The sequence below is a fragment of the Cercospora kikuchii genome, assembly GCF_019650295.1.
Source record: "Cercospora kikuchii DNA, contig_00008, whole genome shotgun sequence".
Classification (NCBI taxonomy): domain Eukaryota; kingdom Fungi; phylum Ascomycota; class Dothideomycetes; order Mycosphaerellales; family Mycosphaerellaceae; genus Cercospora; species Cercospora kikuchii.
In genome coordinates, this window is record NW_025408589.1 from 296298 (window position 1) to 317735 (window position 21438).

General features: G+C 51.0%; 7 protein-coding genes across 7 annotated transcripts; 2 read left to right on the top strand and 5 right to left on the bottom strand.

The window, feature by feature from the left end:
- Positions 1–3653: 3653 nt before the first annotated feature.
- Positions 3654–6265, bottom strand: CKM354_001130600 (uncharacterized protein; the record flags this gene model as incomplete). Its single annotated transcript, XM_044806790.1, has 2 exons — positions 3654–5098; positions 5176–6265. The coding sequence occupies 2 exons, from the start codon at positions 6263–6265 to the stop codon at positions 3654–3656; spliced, it is 2535 nt and encodes an 844-aa protein (XP_044662725.1).
- Positions 6266–7277: 1012 nt separating this feature from the next.
- CKM354_001130700 (uncharacterized protein) lies at positions 7278–7940 on the top strand (the record flags this gene model as incomplete). Its single annotated transcript, XM_044806791.1, has 1 exon — positions 7278–7940. One exon carries the CDS (start codon positions 7278–7280, stop codon positions 7938–7940), a length of 663 nt encoding a protein of 220 aa, XP_044662726.1.
- An 837-nt stretch (positions 7941–8777) lies between these two features.
- CKM354_001130800 (uncharacterized protein) lies at positions 8778–9094 on the bottom strand (the record flags this gene model as incomplete). Its single annotated transcript, XM_044806792.1, has 2 exons — positions 8778–8944; positions 9025–9094. 2 exons carry the CDS (start codon positions 9092–9094, stop codon positions 8778–8780), a joined length of 237 nt encoding a protein of 78 aa, XP_044662727.1.
- A 738-nt stretch (positions 9095–9832) lies between these two features.
- CKM354_001130900 (uncharacterized protein) lies at positions 9833–10390 on the bottom strand (the record flags this gene model as incomplete). Its single annotated transcript, XM_044806793.1, has 1 exon — positions 9833–10390. The coding sequence occupies one exon, from the start codon at positions 10388–10390 to the stop codon at positions 9833–9835; it is 558 nt and encodes a 185-aa protein (XP_044662728.1).
- A 228-nt stretch (positions 10391–10618) lies between these two features.
- Positions 10619–12844, bottom strand: CKM354_001131000 (uncharacterized protein; the record flags this gene model as incomplete). Its single annotated transcript, XM_044806794.1, has 1 exon — positions 10619–12844. One exon carries the CDS (start codon positions 12842–12844, stop codon positions 10619–10621), a length of 2226 nt encoding a protein of 741 aa, XP_044662729.1.
- A 1366-nt stretch (positions 12845–14210) lies between these two features.
- Positions 14211–16674, top strand: CKM354_001131100 (uncharacterized protein; the record flags this gene model as incomplete). Its single annotated transcript, XM_044806795.1, has 7 exons — positions 14211–14587; positions 14690–14793; positions 14847–14959; positions 15015–15093; positions 15140–16139; positions 16192–16529; positions 16655–16674. 7 exons carry the CDS (start codon positions 14211–14213, stop codon positions 16672–16674), a joined length of 2031 nt encoding a protein of 676 aa, XP_044662730.1.
- An 805-nt stretch (positions 16675–17479) lies between these two features.
- On the bottom strand, positions 17480–21401 carry CKM354_001131200 (uncharacterized protein; the record flags this gene model as incomplete). The annotated part of the gene is made up of 5 exons (XM_044806796.1): positions 17480–17743; positions 17797–20838; positions 20884–21217; positions 21266–21351; positions 21399–21401. 5 exons carry the CDS (start codon positions 21399–21401, stop codon positions 17480–17482), a joined length of 3729 nt encoding a protein of 1242 aa, XP_044662731.1.
- Between the last annotated feature and the right edge of the window lie 37 nt (positions 21402–21438).

The window sequence follows — 21438 nt, forward strand, 5'->3', positions numbered from 1 at the left end:
ATACTTGCTCTCAAAATAGATGAAAGGATTGGACGACTGAGTAGGCAATCTCGCAAATCCGCCATCTAGATTCTTCTGACAATGGCCTCGGACTTCTCTTCTATGAAGGAGTTCCACGATCCTCGCAGATTGATAAGCATTGACACTGGAATTGCAGCTGGAAGCACAAAAATCTGTTCCTTGTGAAGTCTCACCCAGCCATATATTTCGCATCCCACGCAGGCCTTGGAGTGTATTCTTATACACTAAATTAAGTTGCAGAGAAGGTACAAACAATGTGCGGACACAACGCTGCATTCAGACCGGCCATCCATTGGAGATTCCAGACAGTATAACTGAGCTGACACAGCAGCATCGGCCCAGCCAGATGCATCTATTTTCTTTCCAGTCTGTTGTGCAAATTTCTGATTAAATACACGATGATCCAATCTGAGTAATACGATGTTAGGAAATGTCTCGAAGGAGCGACGTTCTCTTTCGGCCGGCTCGGTCTGAGCTGTCGTCAACAAGGCTCAGGTAGCTGCTGATTGCCTCTCAGAGTGGTTGAGTGTGTACAGACGGGAAATGGCGGTAAAGAGATCCAGTCACACTCAGCGCCAAGGAAACTTGAGAGCGGTTTTGTCCAGGATGTCCATAATTTGGCTGTAGTGGCTCATAGGAGCTAGCAGGTCGGAGGATTTTTGCTTCACGTTTGGTCAGTCTCAACTGTCCAGAACATCGACGGTGGGGTCCAAAATCGATACTGAGCGCTCCACATCACGAGCCAGGGTTCAACTCACATCACAACACTTCGCCGCCGCCCCCTGCGACTTGCACAAGGCCTTGAATTCTTGGTCAGGAGCTGGGAAATCTCATTAGCACTCAGACATGCAGCCTTGCAGCTAGTTATCTTACAGCTATGACATCCACGGGCAACTCGTATGACACTATAGGACACGCACATAGGCAGGTCATTGCCTGGGAGCGGACACTTCTGTTGATTTTCGGAATTGGATGTCGATTGAGCAGCAGCAAAGCTTGCTGCAACAGCGAGAAGTGCAACGTGAAGTTTCATGTTGACGGGTGCGTAGAAATACAGGCAGATAGAGCTCACAAAGGAAAGAGATGAAGGTGTATGTCGTCGTAGCGGATTGAGAAGAAAGCTAGATATACAGGCAGCCCTCTGGTGTTCAGAACTATCGATTGGAGTCCGGAGAGAAACGGCAAGAGACTTGGTCCGGCCGAGACTAGCAGTTGCGATCAGTAGCAATCATGTCGATCATATGCACGCTCTGACTTCTGCCACCAATGACTTCAAAGGGACTTACTCCAACACATAGCTCCCGATAGCTTTTGTAGACGTCACCCGTTACTATGTTATTTCGGCTGCTTATTTTGCGACTCCGAGGCCCACAAACCCGCTCTCCAAACCATTCCTATCTTTTATGCACACATCTCAGCTTTATGCAAGTAGTGCAACACTTGGCAACCCAGGATATCTAATGAACGCTAGCTGAGAGATATATTCCCTTGACTTTTGGAAGACACAACCTTAGCTTGCTCCTTGTTTGACCGTAGACTGATCTCAATGCTATGGCTTCACAGCGCACTCTATTAATTCAAGCCAGATCGTTACAAATCGTGCTGCCGCCGCCAGGTCCCACGGAACAGCACTTTGCCGCTCCTCCGACTTCTTGGCAGGAGGCCTGAATCGCCTCCAGGGAACTGCTGTCGCTCGCTTGAACATATTTCGTCAGCCTCGAGTGCGCAAGAAAGACTTTGACTTGCTCACGATCGGCGCAGCTCAAGTCTGCTAGTGACAACTCGTCGCCACTGCAACATTGAGCTACCGCACGGGAAAGCGAATTGCTGCAAGGGTCTTCGCGGATGCGAAGAGTAGACGTCGCGATTGCGGAGCTCGCGGTGGCGAAGAAGAGTGCTTGAAAGAGCTTCATTGTATTCCGTGTCGGTTGGCGATTACTTCCAAAAATGCACGCTTCTTAGATGATCCGGGTCCGATCTTCGTCCCAAAATTGGAGATTTTCTCGCGGCGAAGTGGTGCTTGGGCCGAACATTTATACAGTTGCAAGAAATTGTGGTATTCCAGAAACGGTGGGAAGCACCGTTGAAGAATTAGTGTTATCAAACCTTGGATGCCATAAATTTTGATGGGGCCGCGCGATCTCGCTCGTCGTTCACAAGTGCCGCCAATTACATTCAACGATGCTGCGAGTCACATCTAGAACAGAAGAGAATCATATTGACCCAGATCCGAGCTCTACACTAAGGTCTAGAACTGATACTTTGGCTCACTTACTGGGAAGAGACTAAGCCAGTATTAAGCTCCTGTGACGGAGACAAGGCTGACAGAAAATCTGGTATAACGATTACGATATGCTTCAGACTGAGCTGAGAACTGTGCCACTCAGTGTGTGCTCTCAGTACGCGAAGTGGAAAATTATGATATAAATCCTAGCTGGGTAAAACATTCGAATGTCTTGGATTGGGCTCCTCCGCACATGCGTCCAGAGCTTGTTATCTGTCATCACAACATTTCTCTCCCTTCGGTCAAGCTGTCACGCATGACCACGATGGGAAGTTCATTATCCGTCTCTGATGTCGGGATAGCGCAGCACTGAGCTACAGTCCCAGCCTCCTGACAGGAAGACGTAATTTTGTCGAATGAGCTGCGATCAGAAGCTTAACATTGTTTCGTCAGTCACTGTCAAACAAGCGCTATTGAGAACGGCCTTACGAAGGTTGCAATCCGAGACTGGTGCATCAGTGTTCGCGGGACAGCAGGATGCTTCGCTGTAGTATCCATCGGGGCAGATTGCAGCTCGTGCTGCAACACTGATTGCCGCAAGAAGGATCGCTTGTGAGAAGTGCATTTCTGGACCTGTATGCGGATGTTGTTAAGTGGGCTGGATGCTGGACTTCTTCTATGAGATACTGAAAATTAATTATCACTTGTTCCGCTGGAAGAATAATGGAACAAGAGCGGCGGAAGAGTTCTGTTGCACCAGCATATATGGAGGGCTGATCCCAGCGTAGAGAGTGGACGATTTGGTACGGCAAATGTGAGCCGTTTGGTGAAGCGGAGCACCGTTTGGTGATCAATTGCCCCTTCCGGCAACCGGTACGACGGTTCCGGATACCTTATACCACGATCAATTTCGCATTGGAGGCATTCGTACTGTCGCCCAAGAGACACACGGCCATTTGGCTCATTGGCTCAACGATTTTAAAGTGCAGTGGTTGCTTTTGGTAAACGCACGCAGGAACAGAACTCATACGGCGCCAAACTTCGGAAAGGTTTCGTCGATACTATCTGTGCTATGAAGATCTGCAGTCAATGTATGTTAATCGGTCCACTAATACTCTTTGCCCATTCTGAAAGCGTTTACCTAACACATTTGGTTGAGTGCTATGCTTCAAAGTTGTGAAGCTCTGCTGGCATCTATAGTCGCACAGCATCTGGAAAATTTGTATTTACCGTACGCTCTGCACGGTGATGTCTCTCCAAGACTGCCCTTGATATTCTGATTTGGGGTTCTGTAAATTGATGCTCGACAGCGTAAGTTGTGCTTATTCGATGACTATTGCTATACTTGCACTCCATGTGACTTCAACAACGATGGCACGAGCACTGGACTGCTTCGTAAGATGTAACTCTAGCCCTCGTCTATGTCCATATCATCAATTGTTTCTTGGTTCTCATCTTGATTCTCCACTTGATCCTCTTCTTCCTCCCCCTCTTTCCCCTCTCCCTGTCCAAAACTGTCATCATATCCTTCTTGTGCCGTGATCATATCTGCATTCATCCCTGTTCTCGCTCTCTTCACACGATGATGCTGCTCCAAATCAATACCCTCTTCACTATCCTGGTCCAACATCCTTGCGCAACCGGCCGACGGTGGCCCCATAATCTCTGCAGGAGCAGACAGCGGACCTTCCGGAATATAATTCCGATTGCTCTGCTCTTCAACCGCGCGTGCAGAGTTCCTCTTGCGAGACGGAGTCGATAGAGGGCTGCTATTTATGTGCGGCTGAGGTTTATGGCCGGTGCTGTCAAATGGCAGTCCTGGGATGGTTTCGGTTATTGGTCTGTCAGTAAATGGATCAGGGGAGCGAAAATGCTTAGTATTCTTGTTGTCGAATTTGAAGCCAGAATTCTTTGTACCAGGTTCCATTGAACCAGGGGAAAGAGAATCGGGTCGCTCTTCTGGTAGTGTTTGCAGCCTCGGGAGGAGTACTTCGCGAGAGAAGTGCGGAGGTGGTGTCGCAGTCGAAAGCTTCTGCCGTGCATATGCCAATTTCTGCGCAGACGAAAGCTTGGAAGGCGTGGAGTCGAGCTTGGTGAGCATTGGTTCGTTCTTCCATAGCGGATTGCACTTCTCCCAACGAGCAAAATACGTAAACGCGAGATCCTCAACTTCAGGCTCTTCAACATCTGGGTGTTCGTTGCTTTCAATGTCTGGGTCTTGGTCGCCTTCCATGTTCCATGTTTTCGCCTCTTCGATATCGCCCAGAAGATCTTCGAGTTGATGGCCTTCTAGCTCAATCAAATAGCCAAGTAAGCGTTCCACATCGACCGGGGGTTGTCCGTTGCGTTTGATCAGGTTGGTTCCAGGCAGTCGAGGCAAAGATTGTCGAGTTTTCCTGTACTCAGCTATCAATTTCTTGATCTTCTTTCCCATCAGTCGTCTCGTTGCGCCAACTTTCTTCTCTGCAGTGCCAATGTCGAATTCGCTCAGCGACACAGGAGCATCGTATATGGCGAGCCACAAGCGATTGAGAATATCGCGTCGCTTGTGGTAGTTGATATTGCCTTCTGTCATGTCCCAATATCTATCCACATGCTTTCGAGACGTGAACCATGGCAGTTCTGTCTCTTTCTTCGTATGCCAGTGGGCAGCTTCATAGTGCTGTCTTCTTAAATCTGAGACTGGGTCCGAATCTGGATCCCTCAGTATAATATCGCCATACGTGGTCCGGATATATGTCTTGTTGAATAGGTACTTTCGGCCTTCCTCCTTTTCATTATCATCTTCGTCCGAGGGGCGCGCGATCGGGAAGACATTGCATGTTCCTCCCTCCTCCGCTTGGAAGGAGTATCCTGTAATTATCGTGAGTTGATCGAACACAACATTGACAGCCACGTGGGTTGGAAGGTGATGTAGTAAAGTGACTTACCTAATCTCCTCTCTGGCTGCCAATTGATTCTGTCAGCACACGCTGCGGATTCCCAGAATCTGTCATCGAAGAACTTCTGTAGGTGACTCAACGGCACTCGCCAGGCCATATCGCAGTTCCGTTGTCTTTTCGGGTCATATCGCTTCTGTAGACTGGGCGTCCCATGATAATCTTCCACAGTCTTCTGATTCGGGTAGTCCCAAAGGACATACATGCCATCAAGAGCACTCCAATTTCCATTGAACTTGTGACGCTGAAATCGACTACGTATACCCTGAGCTTTCGACTTATTGAAGACGAAGTCCAGACGCCCGTCAAAAAGTTGTCTCTCGAGCTCGAACCCCAGCTCGGAAATAATCTCGTTACCGAAGAAAGGCTCACAATCGACCTTGCCGTTGACTCGGTTGAAAGCAGCATGACCTAGTTCATGAACAAGGCAGACTGCGAAATGAAAACGTCGAACGAGAAGCTGAGGAACGTCGTGAGCGTCTTTCGTTGCCTGCTCTAGATCGCGCAACATTTTAAGCCCAATGTTGATTCTACTTCGATAACCGTTCGGGACACCAGGAATTACAACGCTGGAAAGACCCTGTTGTATAGTGTTCAAGTCTGTTGACCGATCCATGAACACATAGTTGACATAGTCGTGCATAGTTCCCAGCTGAGCATTAGCTCTTCGTGCGTGTGCCTTCAAGATCTTGCGATCGGGATCCAATTGTTCATACGTATATTGCATACCATATCGAGTCTCATCCTTCCTCTCCTCCCAATATGATGGCTTTTCAAGAAATATCGTTGACCAGAAAGGGATCAGAAGCGTTGAATACATTAGGTGCGTTGCGAGGCGGAGAGAAGGAGCAAGGACATCGTTGTAAATTGCGTCCGATAGTGGTGATCGTTTGCCTTCCTGCTCAACTTCGAATAGATCCTGCGAAAACATCTTAGAGATGCCATTGCTTAGCTCGGACATGCGAAGATCATCAGCTGTATATTCGAAAATCTGGCTGAACTGACAACTCCCGTGCCAAAACTCATCGGAGTCACCAGCAATAGGAACATTGGCAGCAGTATTGCGCCTCTTTGGTGGCATTTAATCAGCGCACAGTATAGTGAGTTGTATTGACTAGCGGCTTCCCCTAGAGAGTGTGGCAAGGAATTGGTCGAAGGGCAGGCCACGCTGTGAGAATGCACAGGCACAGATTCTCTCTCGCAGCCGCCATTCGCTGCAAATGTCCTTTGAGATGAGCAGCACCTTTGTCCATACCGTTTCCGGAACGAAGGCATTGTGTCAAATGCAGTGGTACACTTACCCTTCAGCTCATGGCACATCTCCCACAAAACACAGTTGCAGCTGGACCCCTAGCCATCAATGCGACGGACATATCAGATAAAACATCATCGTAAACAGCATACCTTCAGCAATTGTGACTTCGAGGAGCCAGCCTGACAGTATTGTACCAGCCTCGGAAAATGCTCTGGACCCATCATCGTCCAGTAGGATAATTCTTTGTTTCCATTGTCGCACTCTGCTGGATGCGGATAGAAGCCATTGCACATCGCAATGTAAAATGTTTTGCTAAGCAGCCTCCAATCAGGAGTGGGACTGCTAAAGGTCGGGTTGCTGGGGATTGCGTAATTGTGTCTTTCATTGCGGATGCAAGATCGCACAAGTCGAGCCATTTTGAGGCAAACAAGTTCTTTATTAAGTGAGTTCTCGGCACTCATCCCCAGGCTCAGCCTCGCTGTGGTGTTTGCGCTCTACAACAGGCTGTGTGAGCAAGAGATCCAGATGTAACACCTGGAAATAGCCAGCATGTGCCATCTGCAAGACTGGAGGTGCAACCTTCGACTTTTTGTGAGCAAAAGAGGAATGCTCCATCATTCTAAGAGTACGGCCAAAGAAACGAGATGGTAGGTGCACTAAAGTCCGATCTGAAGATGCATTGGAGTTGGAGTGGAACCAGTGCCAGAGCCAGAGCAAGCTCAGGAGAGCATGCACAGACCTCCGCTTAGTCAGGAACGGCGGGTCCTCCCTTCTTCACGTTGCTCAGCCACTTCCTATGTCCGTATACATCATTATCGATGAACAATCATAACCGATTATGGCACAAGCTTCATCACAGCGAGAAGCTGCGGGCTTTACGTACCACCCGCAAGTCTCATCATTCGCGACACCTCCGCAAACATACCTCGCGACGCGTCCAGATCCACGCTACTCTTACATCGCAACAGGATGCTTCGTGTTCGACAGATCTGAGCCAGAGGTGCCTCGTATACTTCTCCTACAGCGCTCCGAGACGGACAGCATGCCTGGTTGCTGGGAGATCCCCGGTGGTGCCTGCGATGACGACGACGAAAGCATTTTGCACGGCGCAGCCCGTGAGCTGCTCGAAGAGACCGGACTCACAGCTATCCGCATCGGGCCTCAGATTGGCCAGGGCGAACTCTTCTCTAGCAGATCAGGAAAAATGATTTGCAAGTTCAAATTCTTTGTTGAAGTTGAGCTTGATGACGAAGGACGACCATCAGCTGTGAAGCTGGATCCTGAAGAGCATCAGCAGTACGTTTGGGCAACTCAGCAGGAAGTCGAAGCTCGTAGTTCTGGGTCCAAACAGCTGGTATTCACTACGCCTGATCTCGAAAATACAATATTGAAATCCTTCTCCTCGAGCCAGGTTGACTTTGTTGATGAGCTGAAATGCAGCTCAATGAATACGGAGATCTGCCTTCCAATGGCGCCACCACACGAGGAGAACCTCACATAATTTCCTGCAGCTCTGAAATCCGGGGTAAACATTTCAAACATTGCCCAGCATATCCGATGTCTGGTTGTTCGCCAATCCATAGACATCGCATTCTCCAACAACGAACGAGATCACGGAAATGGAGACTACCTTTGCTCTTGACCGTGTGGGTGATGCAAAGGTACCTTGAACATCCGGACGGTGACGAAAGTCGACGTTGAGCTGCTTGGCAGCTTTAAGACAACGCCAGTCCCGAGTGGCTATATCACTTGTACTCAACGCTACAGTTACATGCAGAGATCGACATTCCTTGAGGACAGACTGCGGACTGTGGGCAAACTACTTGCAAAAGACCACCCACGCTCACTGCCGATCCTCAACCACGCGCGATGCCCAAGAAAGCACCACCGCATCACCAACGACAACAACTTGTCCTATCCGCCGTTGCGGCAAAGCATTGAATCCTGCTAGAACGACTTGCAGTACGCCACAGCTTGCCTTTCGCCCTTGAGCGGACCAGTCAGCAAATTTGCATCTTTCACAACTCGGCTGTAATAATTCTGCGGAAAACGTTCTCGTGATATTATTTGCTTCCAATACTTGCAAAGCCGGCGCCTGTGATGTGCTGGATCCTCTGCATAGAATCACGCTTCTATTCTGTTATTAAAAGGCGTGCAAGCCCTCTGTCAGGCTCACAGGAGGCAAGCCTGGCCTTGTTTCTACTGATACCAGTCATAAGCGGGACTCGTCTACAACTTCTACTACACCACGACACTGTGCACTGATCCAGTACACCAACCCAACGCCATACCCAACCTGTTCGTCTGCTCATGCTCAAGTCAAAAGTCTATCGCGACTTCATATGTGAGGCCGGAGCCCTGCCAAGAACCGTAAGCGAATGTCTAGTGGCAGAAACAACGCCACCATAGTGTGCCATTGGCGGCCTCTTGGATTGACTCTTTCGCGTGGCCTGACATCACACCACCGCAGCAATAAATGACCTTCGGCTCTTGTTGCTCTGCCGTCTGGTGAAATCGTATGGAAATGGGGCAGAACAGGAGCAGAGCGTGGTTGTTATCTGGACGAGGACCTCGAGTCGACTTACAGCTCGCAACAGCAGCAAGAGCGTAGTCGTGGCTGCTGATCTCCGCACAAGACAAGACACATTCCTTCATCGAATTATGATTCCTGAGGATGGTACGATGGCTTCCAGAAATTACGATCTCATGATCAAGAAACAAGCGCTTGGTGTCTCCGCCACCGCCATAGAAACGTGCTGGCCAAGAAGCAACCAGCGGCACATTCAGCTGTCATGGCCATGCGACGAAGAACTGGTGTAAGTTTTATCTCCTCTCCATTCTCAGGCACAGACCTCAAGCCCCCATGGTGGCGAGATGGGTTGGCAAAGAAGAAGTGTATAAATTAATCCCTCTCCGTGCCACTTTCTCCATCTCAAGCCTTGTATTGTCAGAGCGATCAATTTCATCAACGACAATCAGATTTCTATCCTTCAACACCTAAATCCAGCAAAACATGCATTCCAAACTCCTCCCCATCATGGCCCTATTGTCCGCCAGCGCCGCAGCGACAGCCGAACCCGTCATGGTCTTCCGACGCAACCCCATCCCTCATGCCTCGTCTGGCGGCCCTCTCGACAGTCCCGGCGGCGTCCTCGCCTTCCTCTCCAAACGCCAGAATTCCGTCGCATGCGACGCCCCCGATGCAGATCAATGCGGTAATGGTCGCACAGATTGCGTACGTCTCTCTCTTTCTTACCCCTCCCTTCCCTTTCCTCCAGACGCACCAAAACCTCCCTTTCCCACCGCCCACCTCAAGCCCAACCAAAAAAAAAAACCAAATCGAAAAATACAAACCTCTTCTAACCAGTCATGTTAAAATCTCTAGTGCCGCTTCTACAACAACGGCGCAACAGGCGGCTGCTGTTTCTCCGGCTGCTGCGGAACACAAGATACCTGCGACCCGGCCGCAACACAAGAACTCGGCGCTTGCATTTGCGTCGGAACAGAAGCTGAATGCGGAGGAGGCGGCGGAGGAGGAGCTTTTACAGGCACAATGACTGCTACTGAGACTGAGGGAGCGGCGAGTACTATGATGTCGGAGGCTTCCACTTCTACTGATACTGCTGCTGCTGCTGCGACGGATTCGATGATGATGCCTTCTGCTTCTTCTTCTTCTGAGGCGGATGCTGCGACTCCAGTCGCTACGACGGCTTCGTCGGGTCCGAGTGCTAGTGCTAGTTCCTCTGCTGGTGGTGGTAGTGGTTCGAGTGGAGCGGGGAAGAATGTAGGCGCTGTTACTGGGCTTGGACTTGTGATGGCCGCTGTGGGCTTTGCAGCTGCGATGTTGTGAGTGTCGGGATAGAAAGGGATGTATGAAATGTGGGGGGAAATTAGGTTCGCAAGAGCTGTGAATGGTCGTAATGTGTAGTTGATGCCGAGCTTGTCATTCATTTATTGTCCGGTCCGAGGAAAGAGGGGAAAGGTAACTAATCCTTTTATAGTGCGCTGCTACTGCCGCTTCACTCGACTTATCGTATACATATCATATCTCTAATAATAGAGAGTACTATTGATCCTCTGACAATTATATAACTTTCTGCCCTCTCGTGTACTGTTCTCAACTTTTCTCGTCCATCTCATCCCCATACCTCATGATTCCCATTGCATCACTTCTCCTCTTCAAGTCAAAGTCCTAACATGCGTATCAAAAATCTCATTCCTCCAACCTCCCGCATCAAAATCTTCTACTCTCTCTGTCGCCCTGCTAGCCTCCTCATTCCACACCTTCACAATGCTGCCCGGCGCATAAACATTCTTGAACACACCCTTACCCGGCTGTGTAACACCAACCCTCGTATACAGATCTGGATCCTCTTCCGGTGTAAGCCTCGCCGCAACAGCCTTGAAGAATGTCAACACATCATCCGGATCAGCGATCCTTGTAGCTCGCAGTCGTTCCCTGGCAAACAGAATCTCGCGATTCGCAGCGTGGAAGAAGTCTGCCAGAGCGGAAGCGAGTTGCTTTTCCATGACTTTGCGGATGATAGGACGCAGCAGAGGTTTCATGAGCCAGCCAAGCCAGGAGAATTTGGATTTGCGCATTTTGTAGTTGAGTTTGTGGATGTGTACGCGTACCGCGCGCAGGGTAAGGATCTGTTCGAGGCGGTCTTTGGCAATTTCGACGTCGATGTGGATGTCGATGCCACGTTCGTCGAGGGCGAAGCCGGCGATACCTTCGTCGGCGAGGCGGAGGATGCCCTTGTGAGCGCGAAGCCAGAAGCCGACTTCGTCAGCCTTGACAGAGAGTCCGTCGATCTTGATCGTGACAAGGTTGGTCATGGCAGTAGTGGTACGGAACTTGGCTTTGCGGAGTTCGAAGTCGTTGTATGTTTCCACCTTGAGGCGGTAAGGCAGGAAAGAGGTCTGGTTGACTGTGTGCCCTGGCTCTATGATGAGGTTCTCCAACAGAAGGTCGATCTCTGGCGTGCTGATTTCCAGTCGGGGGATGGGAATGTACTGAATTGCGGCGATGAGTAGAGGCACGAAGATATTGATGGTGTCTTGTAGCAGCTCAGGATTGGTAGCTTGGTTGACAGGAGACAGCAGCCTGAAAATGCGCAGGGTAGTCTGGATCAGGCTGTGAATATCCTCGTCCTTGAGCACACTGTAGACGGTAGTCTCCAATTGCTGGAAGAAAGCCTGGATGTCTTGGCCCAGATGGCTGTCATTGCTCGACTTCTTGTACTCAGCTCGGAGCTCCTTGAATTTATCGTCAGCATGCTCGAGGAAGCTGGGATCGGTGAGTAGCTTTTGCAGGGAGTCGCCGGCCTTGCTCAATGTGCTCTCGAATTGCGGATCCTTGTTTTGGTGGCTGAGGACCTGCTTGAAGAGTTCTTCCGTCTTCTCCCATTCCTGCTTGTCGCCAAAGCTGGTGATGAATGCCCACATGTTCTGAGCAGTACGGTCGAGAGCCTCATTCTCGTTGATATCTTTCTTGGCGACTTTGGCGACATCTTCTGCAGCTCTCGAGTAGACGACGGCATATCTCTTGATCAGAAGTGACAAGGTCGAGACAGAGTCGTTATAATCAGGACGCTTGCGAAGTTTAGAAACGGCCTGCTGGAGACGATTCACCAAAACCTGACCTTCGTCACCTTCCAGCTTGTCCGCTGCGCTGTCGACAGTGGTCTTGGCGACCTGGGCGGTTCCGTTAGCAACCACATTGGCGACCTCTGCAGCTTCGCCGGTCAAGTCTTCTGCGGTGGGAGCGGGTTGATCATCAGCTCCGGGCTTTGCGACCTTCTGCTTTTCCTCTTCGGAGGGGTCGATCTTCTTCGCGACATCTTCCGCAGCATTGGACAAGGCAAAGGCAGAGTCTCTGAAGACCTCCTTGCCGATAGTGTTCAGATCGCTCAGGAAGATGCGGAAGTCGGAGTTGGTCAGAAGCAAACTGCCAACGGTGCGCAGACTCTGATATGCGGCAGCGGTGTCCGCTCTTGCCTTGACCTTTTGTGCTCGCACTGTGATGTCTTCCACGTCGACGGAGATGCTGCTCTTGGTCAAGAACCAGATGATGTCCTGAATCTGATCCTTGCCATTCTTGTGCTCGAGCAGGTCCATGAACTGCTGGATCCATTGTCGCATCTGCTTGATCAGTCTGCGGCCACTGTTGGACAAGTCGGGATGTTCTGGATTGAGGACTTCGCTGGCGAGGAAGGTGCGGAAGTGGATGATCAACTGTTCGGTGGAGGGCATGAAGCCTTTGGAGATGGCTCGGTACATCTGGTACGAGTGGAGCTTCTGGTGCAACTCGCGCTGCAGCACGGTATCGTCATTGTACTGAGGCAGCAGAGGTTCTCGCTCGGACTGATCGCCATTGTTGCGGAAACCGAAGCAGGACGACATGGCGGCGGTATCAGGCAGCACTGCTCGCGGCGGAGGGGGGAGGTGTGCGAGATGAAGAGGCGGGGAGGTGAGGAGGGAATGGCGTCTACTGTGTCAAGCCATGTGCAACCGGTGACGATGTTGAAGAGCAGAAGCGGCGATGGGGCGGCAAAGTGGTGGTGATGGTTTGTCTTTTCGCGGTCAATACAGGATTCAGCTTCACCATGGCGCGAACACTGCAGCTGTGGACGCGCTATCGAGCTCAGAGTGACCTCATGGCCAAACTATCGCGGTTGCTGGAGAACAGATCCTCAGGCAGACACGGACCTCACTCCGGGCCGTCGATCTTCCGTAGATCGCTCGCGTGAGCCAGCTGTGCAAGAACGACAGTTGCAGGTTGTGCCATTGACGAAGCTGACGATATATGGACTTGCTCGAATGCTCAGCCGAGAGCTGCAGATTGGCGAGCAGTGTAAGCAAACAGCAGGTCTAGATTGCACACGTCAGCGGCAATGCTGCCTCTCATGTTTGTTCCAGCAGGAAAGCAAGAAACTGTGAATGTCGGCGTTGCATGAGGCGGAGAGTGTGGTGTAGAGTTCGCCGAGGGAGGGCGGTGGAGTGCGGAGGAGCAGACAGTATGCGGGAGAGATGTATCTCACTGGCCTCGGGCTCCGATCACCGCCGTGCTGCAGCAGCAGCAAGAAGCATCGGCTTTCGAACCCGCTCGTTCTCGTGTCCCTTGCAGTAGGATCATGCATGCGGTTTAGCGTGGTCGCGTGGCACGATAATGGACAGGAACAAAATTGACAATGTTTCGCGTGCGTCTGCGCAAACACGCCTCCCATCGCAGGCAGAACATGGTACTGCTGCTGCGGTGAAGGGGGAATGCGAGAACGATGTACCTCTCAGCGGCGTGCGCATTGCTGCACATAAGCACCACAACCGCATACTGTCACGGTTCGGATCTCCGCAATCACAGCGACTGACGAGTTCTTGGAAGTCGTGATCGTTCACAGCAAGCCACTTGCACCGTCTTTTTCGTGGCAGGGCTGGGGCCGGGACCGCTGCCCGACCGGAGCGCTCCCCTCGCTGCATCAGCAATCCTGCAGGGTCGGCGAAGGCATTGGCTTTTCTCGTGGAGTCGCTCGGAGTCACTGGCCTTCGTAGCAGACTGCCCAAGAGGCACGGCCTTCCCTGCGACACCAGAATAACTCTCCTTCACTTCATACCTGCATCCGTTGCGCCTTCTCCGAACGGCTCATCCAGTGCACTCACCACCATCCTGCGCATTATCACCTCAGCCTGACCGGTGGATCAGCCTGCGACCCTATAATAAAATCCAAAAAATCCCCCGATACCCTCCGACTTCACCCATTCGAAGACCCATATGCCGCCAACTCGCCCGGCCCGCTTGCCTAAGCTTAGCATCTCTCCAACTCCCGCTGCCTCGTGTCGCGCGACCCAGACTACAATTGCACCTTTTGTCTCGACTCACCACACCTCTGCCCATCCTCTTCCTCCTCCTTCACCTCATCCTCTCACGTCTGCGTCGTCCAAGAGCAGCATCTCCAAGCCTCGCCGTTGCTCGAATAAGCTTTCCGACGCCGGGTACCCCAGACGAGCTTTCACCACTTCTCCCGCGAACACGGCCACAGTCGCAGCAGCTGCCATGACTTCCGCAAAGAACGGCTTTGCTCCTCAAGCAAACATCAAGCAAGCTGCCGTGCACCACCACCACCCAGAGAGGCGAATTGTCCCAGCACCGTATGTAGCACCCTTCTCTGACAATTCACCTCACAAATCCTCCATGTCAACTTTTTCGACAAGGTCCCATGTCCAAACACATGCTGAGATTTCTCCCTCCAGTGCCGACTACGACACCACACACTCCAAGGAGACTCGCAAATACCTGAGAACATACGGCCTGACTCCTCCAGCTGTCGAGTCATTTGAGAACCAAGCCAAGCGATGTGAGTAGCTCAAACACCGAGGCATTGGCATTCGGCCTACTGACACGTTATAGGCCTTGCTGTCCTCGAATCAAGAAAGACACCCATTGAGAAGTACCAATACCTCTCTGTGCTCCGAAACACCAACGTCAACCTCTTCTACCGTCTATTCGCACACAACGTCAAGGTGGGTCACCATTGAAAGAGCAGGGCAGAAAGACAAGACTCTGACAATTATTTAGGAGCTGACTCCTCTCATCTACACACCCACTGTGGGAGAGGCTTGCCAAAGATGGTCGGAACTATACACACAACCAGAGGGTGAGTGGTCTGCTGCGGTCTTTCACGACTTGACTAACACCTCCAGGCCTCTACCTCTCATGGGAGGACAAGGGACACCTCCACTCTGTCATCCAAAACTGGCCACACGATGTCGAAATCACTGTCGTCACTGATGGCTCACGTATCCTCGGTCTCGGAGACCTTGGTATCAACGGCATGGGCATTCCAGTCGGCAAACTCTCACTCTACACTGCCTGCGCCGGCATCCACCCACTCCGAACACTCCCACTCTGCCTCGACCTCGGAACCAGCAACGAGCAATTCCGAAACGATCCCCTATATCTCGGCAGCAGACGTGACAAGGTCACCGCGGAGGAAGAGAAGGAATTTCTGGACGAGATGATGGCAGCTCTCACTGAGCGATGGCCATCAATCGTGATCCAGTTTGAGGATTTCAAGAACCCATTCCCATCTCTCGAACGATACCAGGACACGTACACCATGTTCAACGACGACATCCAGGGTACTGGAGCCGTCATTACTGGTGGCTTCATCAACGCTGTCAAGCAATCCGGTGTCCACCCCGCAGAGCAGCGTGCTGTCTTCCTCGGAGCTGGAAGTGCAGGTGTCGGAGTTGCCAAGCAACTTACAGAGTTCTTCATGAAGGAGGGTCTGAGCGAAGAGGAGGCCAAGAAGCGATTCTGGCTCGTGGATTCACAAGGTCTGGTCACCCTCGACCGACCCGGCCGACCTCTGGCTGAGCACAAGATCTACTTTGCTCGTGACGACAACGATGGCCAACAATTCCAGAACCTGGAAGAGGTCATTGAATACGTCAAGCCAACCATCCTCATGGGTCTCTCCACAATCGGCGGTGCCTTCACACCTCAAATCCTGACCAGAATGGCTGAGCTCAACGACCGCCCAGTCATCTTCCCTCTATCCAACCCATCCAGCAAGTCTGAGTGCACATTCGAGGACGCCATCAAGTACACCAAGGGCCGCTGCTTGTTCGCCTCCGGATCTCCTTTCCCAACACTCACATACGAGGGCAAGGAGCTCACTCCCGGTCAAGGCAACAACATGTGCGTACTCCCTCGTCTATTATTATTTTACACTTACTAACATCCTTCCCAGGTACGTCTTCCCCGGCATCGGCCTCGGCGCAATCCTCAGCAAAGCCGTCAATGTCACGCAAAACATGATCTACGCCTCCGCCGAGTCCCTCTCTACCTCCCTCACCGAATCAGAAATCGCCGACAACTGGCTCTACCCCGACATCCGCCGCATCCGCGAAGTCTCCGTCGTTGTGACACGAGGCGTCATCCGCGCCGCACAAAAAGACGGCATGGACCGCGAGCTGGCTTTGAGGAATTTGAGCGACGCGGATCTCGACGATTACATTCGCGCGAGGATGTACGATCCTTTCAAGGAGCACGAGAAGGTTGGAGATGAGATCAAGGAGTTGGTTAATGGTGCGTAAGAAACTGGTTCGAATGTCTGCCGTTGGCGATGCGTGAGCATCGACCGACCGTATGGGACAGAACTATTCAGAAGGGGTGATAGAACAACTCATACTAATTCATTCTTCTGGCATCAGGCGATAGAGCGAGGTTGTGAAAAATCCACAACAAAAGGAGAAATCTTTTGCCTATGAAAAGGCTGACACCATGAAAACGAATTTTATTCTTGGAATTTCTGTTCGTTTGATGTGTGACTTGCTAGGCTTGATTCTGTTCTGTTCTTGCATGGACCGGTGTTTCTTCCTAATGCTTTTGAAGCGATACCCAAATCTATGATTGTGCCATATGAGCAAAATGGCTTTGGAAAGTTGCGCGAGGTAGTGAGTGATAAGTAGTCACGAATGGATCTAGCAGCATCACCTCTAGACTTCTGACGGGCCACCCTTTTTTTATTTCTCGTCATCGTGTCAATTCCTGTTGCGTTATAGTACCATCGCAAGCGAGGAGAAGGAAGAAAGGAAGGAACAAAAAAGAACAGACCGCAGTCAGATTGGTTCTAGAACTAAGCCTTGGCGGACATCTTAGTTTGCGACTTCACTTCATTGGGTGGTGCGTGTTGCATGTATACCGTGCATGACATTGCTTGTCAGGTAGTAATATCTTGGAACGCTGTAGACGATCCCACAGTACAATAGTGTAATCGCGCTGCATGATGCTCTAGCTAATATGTTTCTCTCGGGCCAGTCACTCAATCTCGTTTGCTTTCTCGGCAAAGTCTCTCTTCACGATTTTCCTTTCTCCTTTAGCTTCGCAACCAGGGTCCAGAAGAGCAAAGGTACGATTATCTGCTAGGTAGAAACTAGCTGGCTTGCGGGATCTGTCTTTCCAAGTTGCAAAACATTGAGGCCATCTTGCTTTGGAGTCTATCTACTGGGTATCTCATTTTACGATCTCTTCCTACTTTACAGTTGATCATTATCGAGGTCGTATGCATTTGTTCTCGGGTGACTGTCGAATCGACCCAGCGCCGTTTCTCGAGCTATTTCTCGATCGAAGGCGCGATTGATGAAATATTGACAGCGCTCGCGAACGGCGCGATATGACGCGAGAGCCTCACTTTTAGCTCCCCAGAATTCCATCAAGCTTTTGCCTCTCTTCCGGGCAGGCTCGGCCATTATTCGCAACTCGTACTCAGTCGTGATTGCCGCTCGCTTTGCGAATATGGACTGCTCGCACATCAGCAGCTGTATTGGAGGATGAAATTGTGGGAAAAGCACACCGTGATATTCCAGAAAGCGTCTTCTTCATAACCATGCTCCTTCATCAAAGAACTCAATGAGATGTCTTTGAAGTCCAGACGACTGACAGCCTGCGCAATGGTGAGGATGTGTTGAGGGGCCTGTGGTCGGCTCATTTGCTCGACATCTTCGTTGATTTGCGATTCCAGCTGAGGAGTCAAATACAGCTTCGGGCAATGGGGAGACATGTATCTAAAGGTGAATGTTGTATCGCAGGATCGAAAGTGACTGTCGATCACTTCTATGTCGCAAAACTTAAACTCATCAAAGAGGTGGTGATGAAGAAACAGCGCCTGCATCCAGGCTCTCCGAACACAGCCGATGGCTGCGCAAATCATTCCTGATGCAGGTGTCCGACATTTCAGACCTATCACATAATCGCCGTCACAGCCCGGCGCAGACATTGCGCGTCTTGCAAACCTCGCAGCATCAAATATTTTACGACGCGAGGTTATTATTGTGTCTTTGGCAACATCTGCCGGTGTCCCCAACTGATGCAGTCGCTCAATGCAGTAGAGCATGGGTGTGACGATCTCGTAGAGCCACATCTGCAATGCCGATGCTGCATCGAAATCGCCAGGCTCGATTTTCTCAGTCCAAGCAGTGAGGTGTGCCAGTAGAAACCAGGCCAAGCTTGTCTCCTGCAACTCTGTCAGAGGCGTCATTTGCCTGGCAAAGAAGTCTAAATCGCTAGAACTATGATTTGCGCAGAGAACCCAAAACATCACGGTCCCTGGCTGGCCGACCACTAGGCTGATGCTGTACAGTAGCTCGCCAAAAGGGTGGTTGTAGACGTCGCTAAGCGGCATATACCCGAATTCCTCTATGTCAAATTTCGCAACGACCCTAGACAGCTCGTGTAGTCGGCCTTGCGAAGCAGTCGTTTCCAAGACTGCCATGCCAAGCGCTTGGCAGATGCGAATCACGGTGGACGTGCAATGGTGCACCGTACCGATTGCAAGCCTCCTGCGCCGCCTGAAGCCAGGAATACGGCCGTGAAGAGGCATGTAAACAGATGGTGCAAACCACAGGTACGCCAGAGCAGCTCGCCATAGTCGAGCGGATACTTCCATCAGATCTGGTAAATCGAGTTCATTCGAAGCATTAGATTCGAAAATAAAGTCGTACGCTGAGCGGTGCACCCATTTGACCTGTTGAGCCTCCGAACGCAGAAGAGGAACGTGGTGCCCAGACTGCGCCCGGACGCGCCGAGTTTTCAGTGGCTTTTCAGCACCAGAGTCGGCTGCCATGGTCCATTCGGATTCCGGTTTCTCCAAGTGAGTAGCCCACTTAATTTGAGTTTCATCACATTCAGATACTTCTAGCAGCCCCCCGGAGTGTATTCTGATTAGAATCTGAGTGACCTCGCATTCCGCTGCGAAGTCCTTGTATGAAGTAGGGATATTTTTGAGTCGATCAGCTGTGAGGATACTAATGGAGGTGAACAGTGAGAATATTGCTGAAGGTGCTCTTAGACATTGAACATAAAATGCTAGGGAAGCTCTGTGCCCTTGGTCCACTTTTTCCAACATTTGGCGATACAGTTCGACTAGGTCCAGAGGCAATTTCTCGATTCTGCTCACAAGCACAAGAAAGTCATCGTGCGCTTCAAGCCCACGTAGGACATCTCTTGTCACGAGAGCGGCCCAAAGGAAGACTCCTTCAGCACGGCAGCATATCTTATTAATCAAGCGAGTTTCGCTTGCTGCGTCCGCCCTGCCAAAGGCAATCTGGACGTACAAGGATATGTCGTGGTAGTTGAAGTCTTCCAGCTTCAGCCGCGGCACTGAGTGTAAAGCCTTCTCGAATGGCCGTTCCGGACGACTGCTGACGCAACATTTCACGTTGCCACAATGTCGTAGCTTTAGAACGAAGTCAAGAAGGTCAAGCTGATCCCCAGTAAACTCATCCAGACCGTCGATGAATATACAGTATCGACGCGTTGGTTCCGTGGCCTTGAGGATCGCTTGGAGCACGCGAGTCAATCGGGGCACGGTCCAGGACGGGATCTGTTGATTTCTCAACCGAAGCTCATTGACCACTTCGGACGTAACGACAACAGGCTGAGAACTGCACAGCTGATACAGGAAGCTCTGCAACAGACCCTGTACGTTGTTCTCCAGCCCAGTTCCAGGCTTCCAGAAGAAGAAAGACAGCAGCTGTACATAGGTCTGGCCACTCCACGACTTGAGTCCCTCTAAAGTCTTTTCATCGTCAACGATGCGCGCAAGCAACACCGATTTTCCAGAACCAGCTCGCCCTGAGATCCAGTATGTCGGCTCATTGTTACGAAGCCATGTGTCGAAGCTGTGCCCCTCACATTTGTCGTCTTCAGAGTCGTCCTCGGAGTCGTCTTCAGGGTTCGTGTAGATCCAAGAATATGTTCCTTCGCAGGGCTCTGGTATCGAGGCGTGACGCTGACCCATGTTGTCGTACCTCAGACTCGCAATCAGTTTCTCACGGTATGACTTCGCGAGGCGCGGTTGGACACTGGAAAATTCTTGTAAAACTTGTTTGAAAAGTTTCCACTCTTCATCTTCCAGGTCTGTGAATCTGTGCAGGTTCAAGTGGTCGCACGCTCGCGAAAACTTCCGAATGTCCAGAGTCGAGGACATATTGTCAAGACAAGCAGAACTTTCACTCACCACTATGTCCCTGTATTGGTGTGCGCTGGCTAGAGTCTCCCGCTCTGCGATCTGGAAATTACGCAGATAAAAGCTGAGGTCGGTAGGCTCTCGCTCGAAGTAACATGCGATTGAAGGCGCTTTGCCGTCGTCTTCCACGGACTCACGAATGCTTTTGCAGAAATCGCTGAACATGTCATGCAGCCAGTCATTATCGGCTTTCGACGCCTTGATATCATCTGGGAAGACGAACTCGTCGGTGCTCTGAATCAGAGGCAGTATGGCTAGATGGAGCAGATGGGTGGTTCCTCGGAATGGCGTGCCTAAGAAGACCACGCCAACAGTCGCAGCGTAGATGTCAGGCCATCTTGTCTGATCGTGCCAAGCATCTGCGAGGGCCTTTTCCTAAATCAGCTGCGTCCAGTATTTGTGTCTGACTATTACCTTCGCGAGGACAAGACCACCATAACTATGTGCGATAAACAGCAAGGGCCGGTTTGCACAAGTCCGGCGTGTACTAGCAATTTGGTCTAGCAAAGATGTAGAGATGTCGGACGTTCGTGTCTTGATGGCGTCTTTGCCATACCAGTCTCCTCGATAACCGAAACGGAATATTCGCGAACCTGGAATAGCTGATGGCAGCCAGTCTTCTTCGGTGGTCCAGTCCAGGTACTTCTTCTTGTGAGCCGAGCTAGAGTCAGTCTGTATCGCTTCCTCGGGTTTCTGCTTGGTCCAGGTCTTATAGGGATGGGCTGCTTTGCCATGGATCAGGACGATGCTGTTGATGATCAGTCCCGGGGAAACGAGACAATTATTAGCGACTCACTCGATCTTTCTGTCGTCCAACGCATCCTTCGAGCTCGGATATACTTGTTTGAGCTTCAAATCTTTGACGTCGATGTCTCCTCGTCCCTACAGAGCTGTCAAATGATGTTGTTGCCACGTTGATGCATACGCACCATGGCGCTTTAGTGGCAAGATTTACGAATTGTCCTGTGC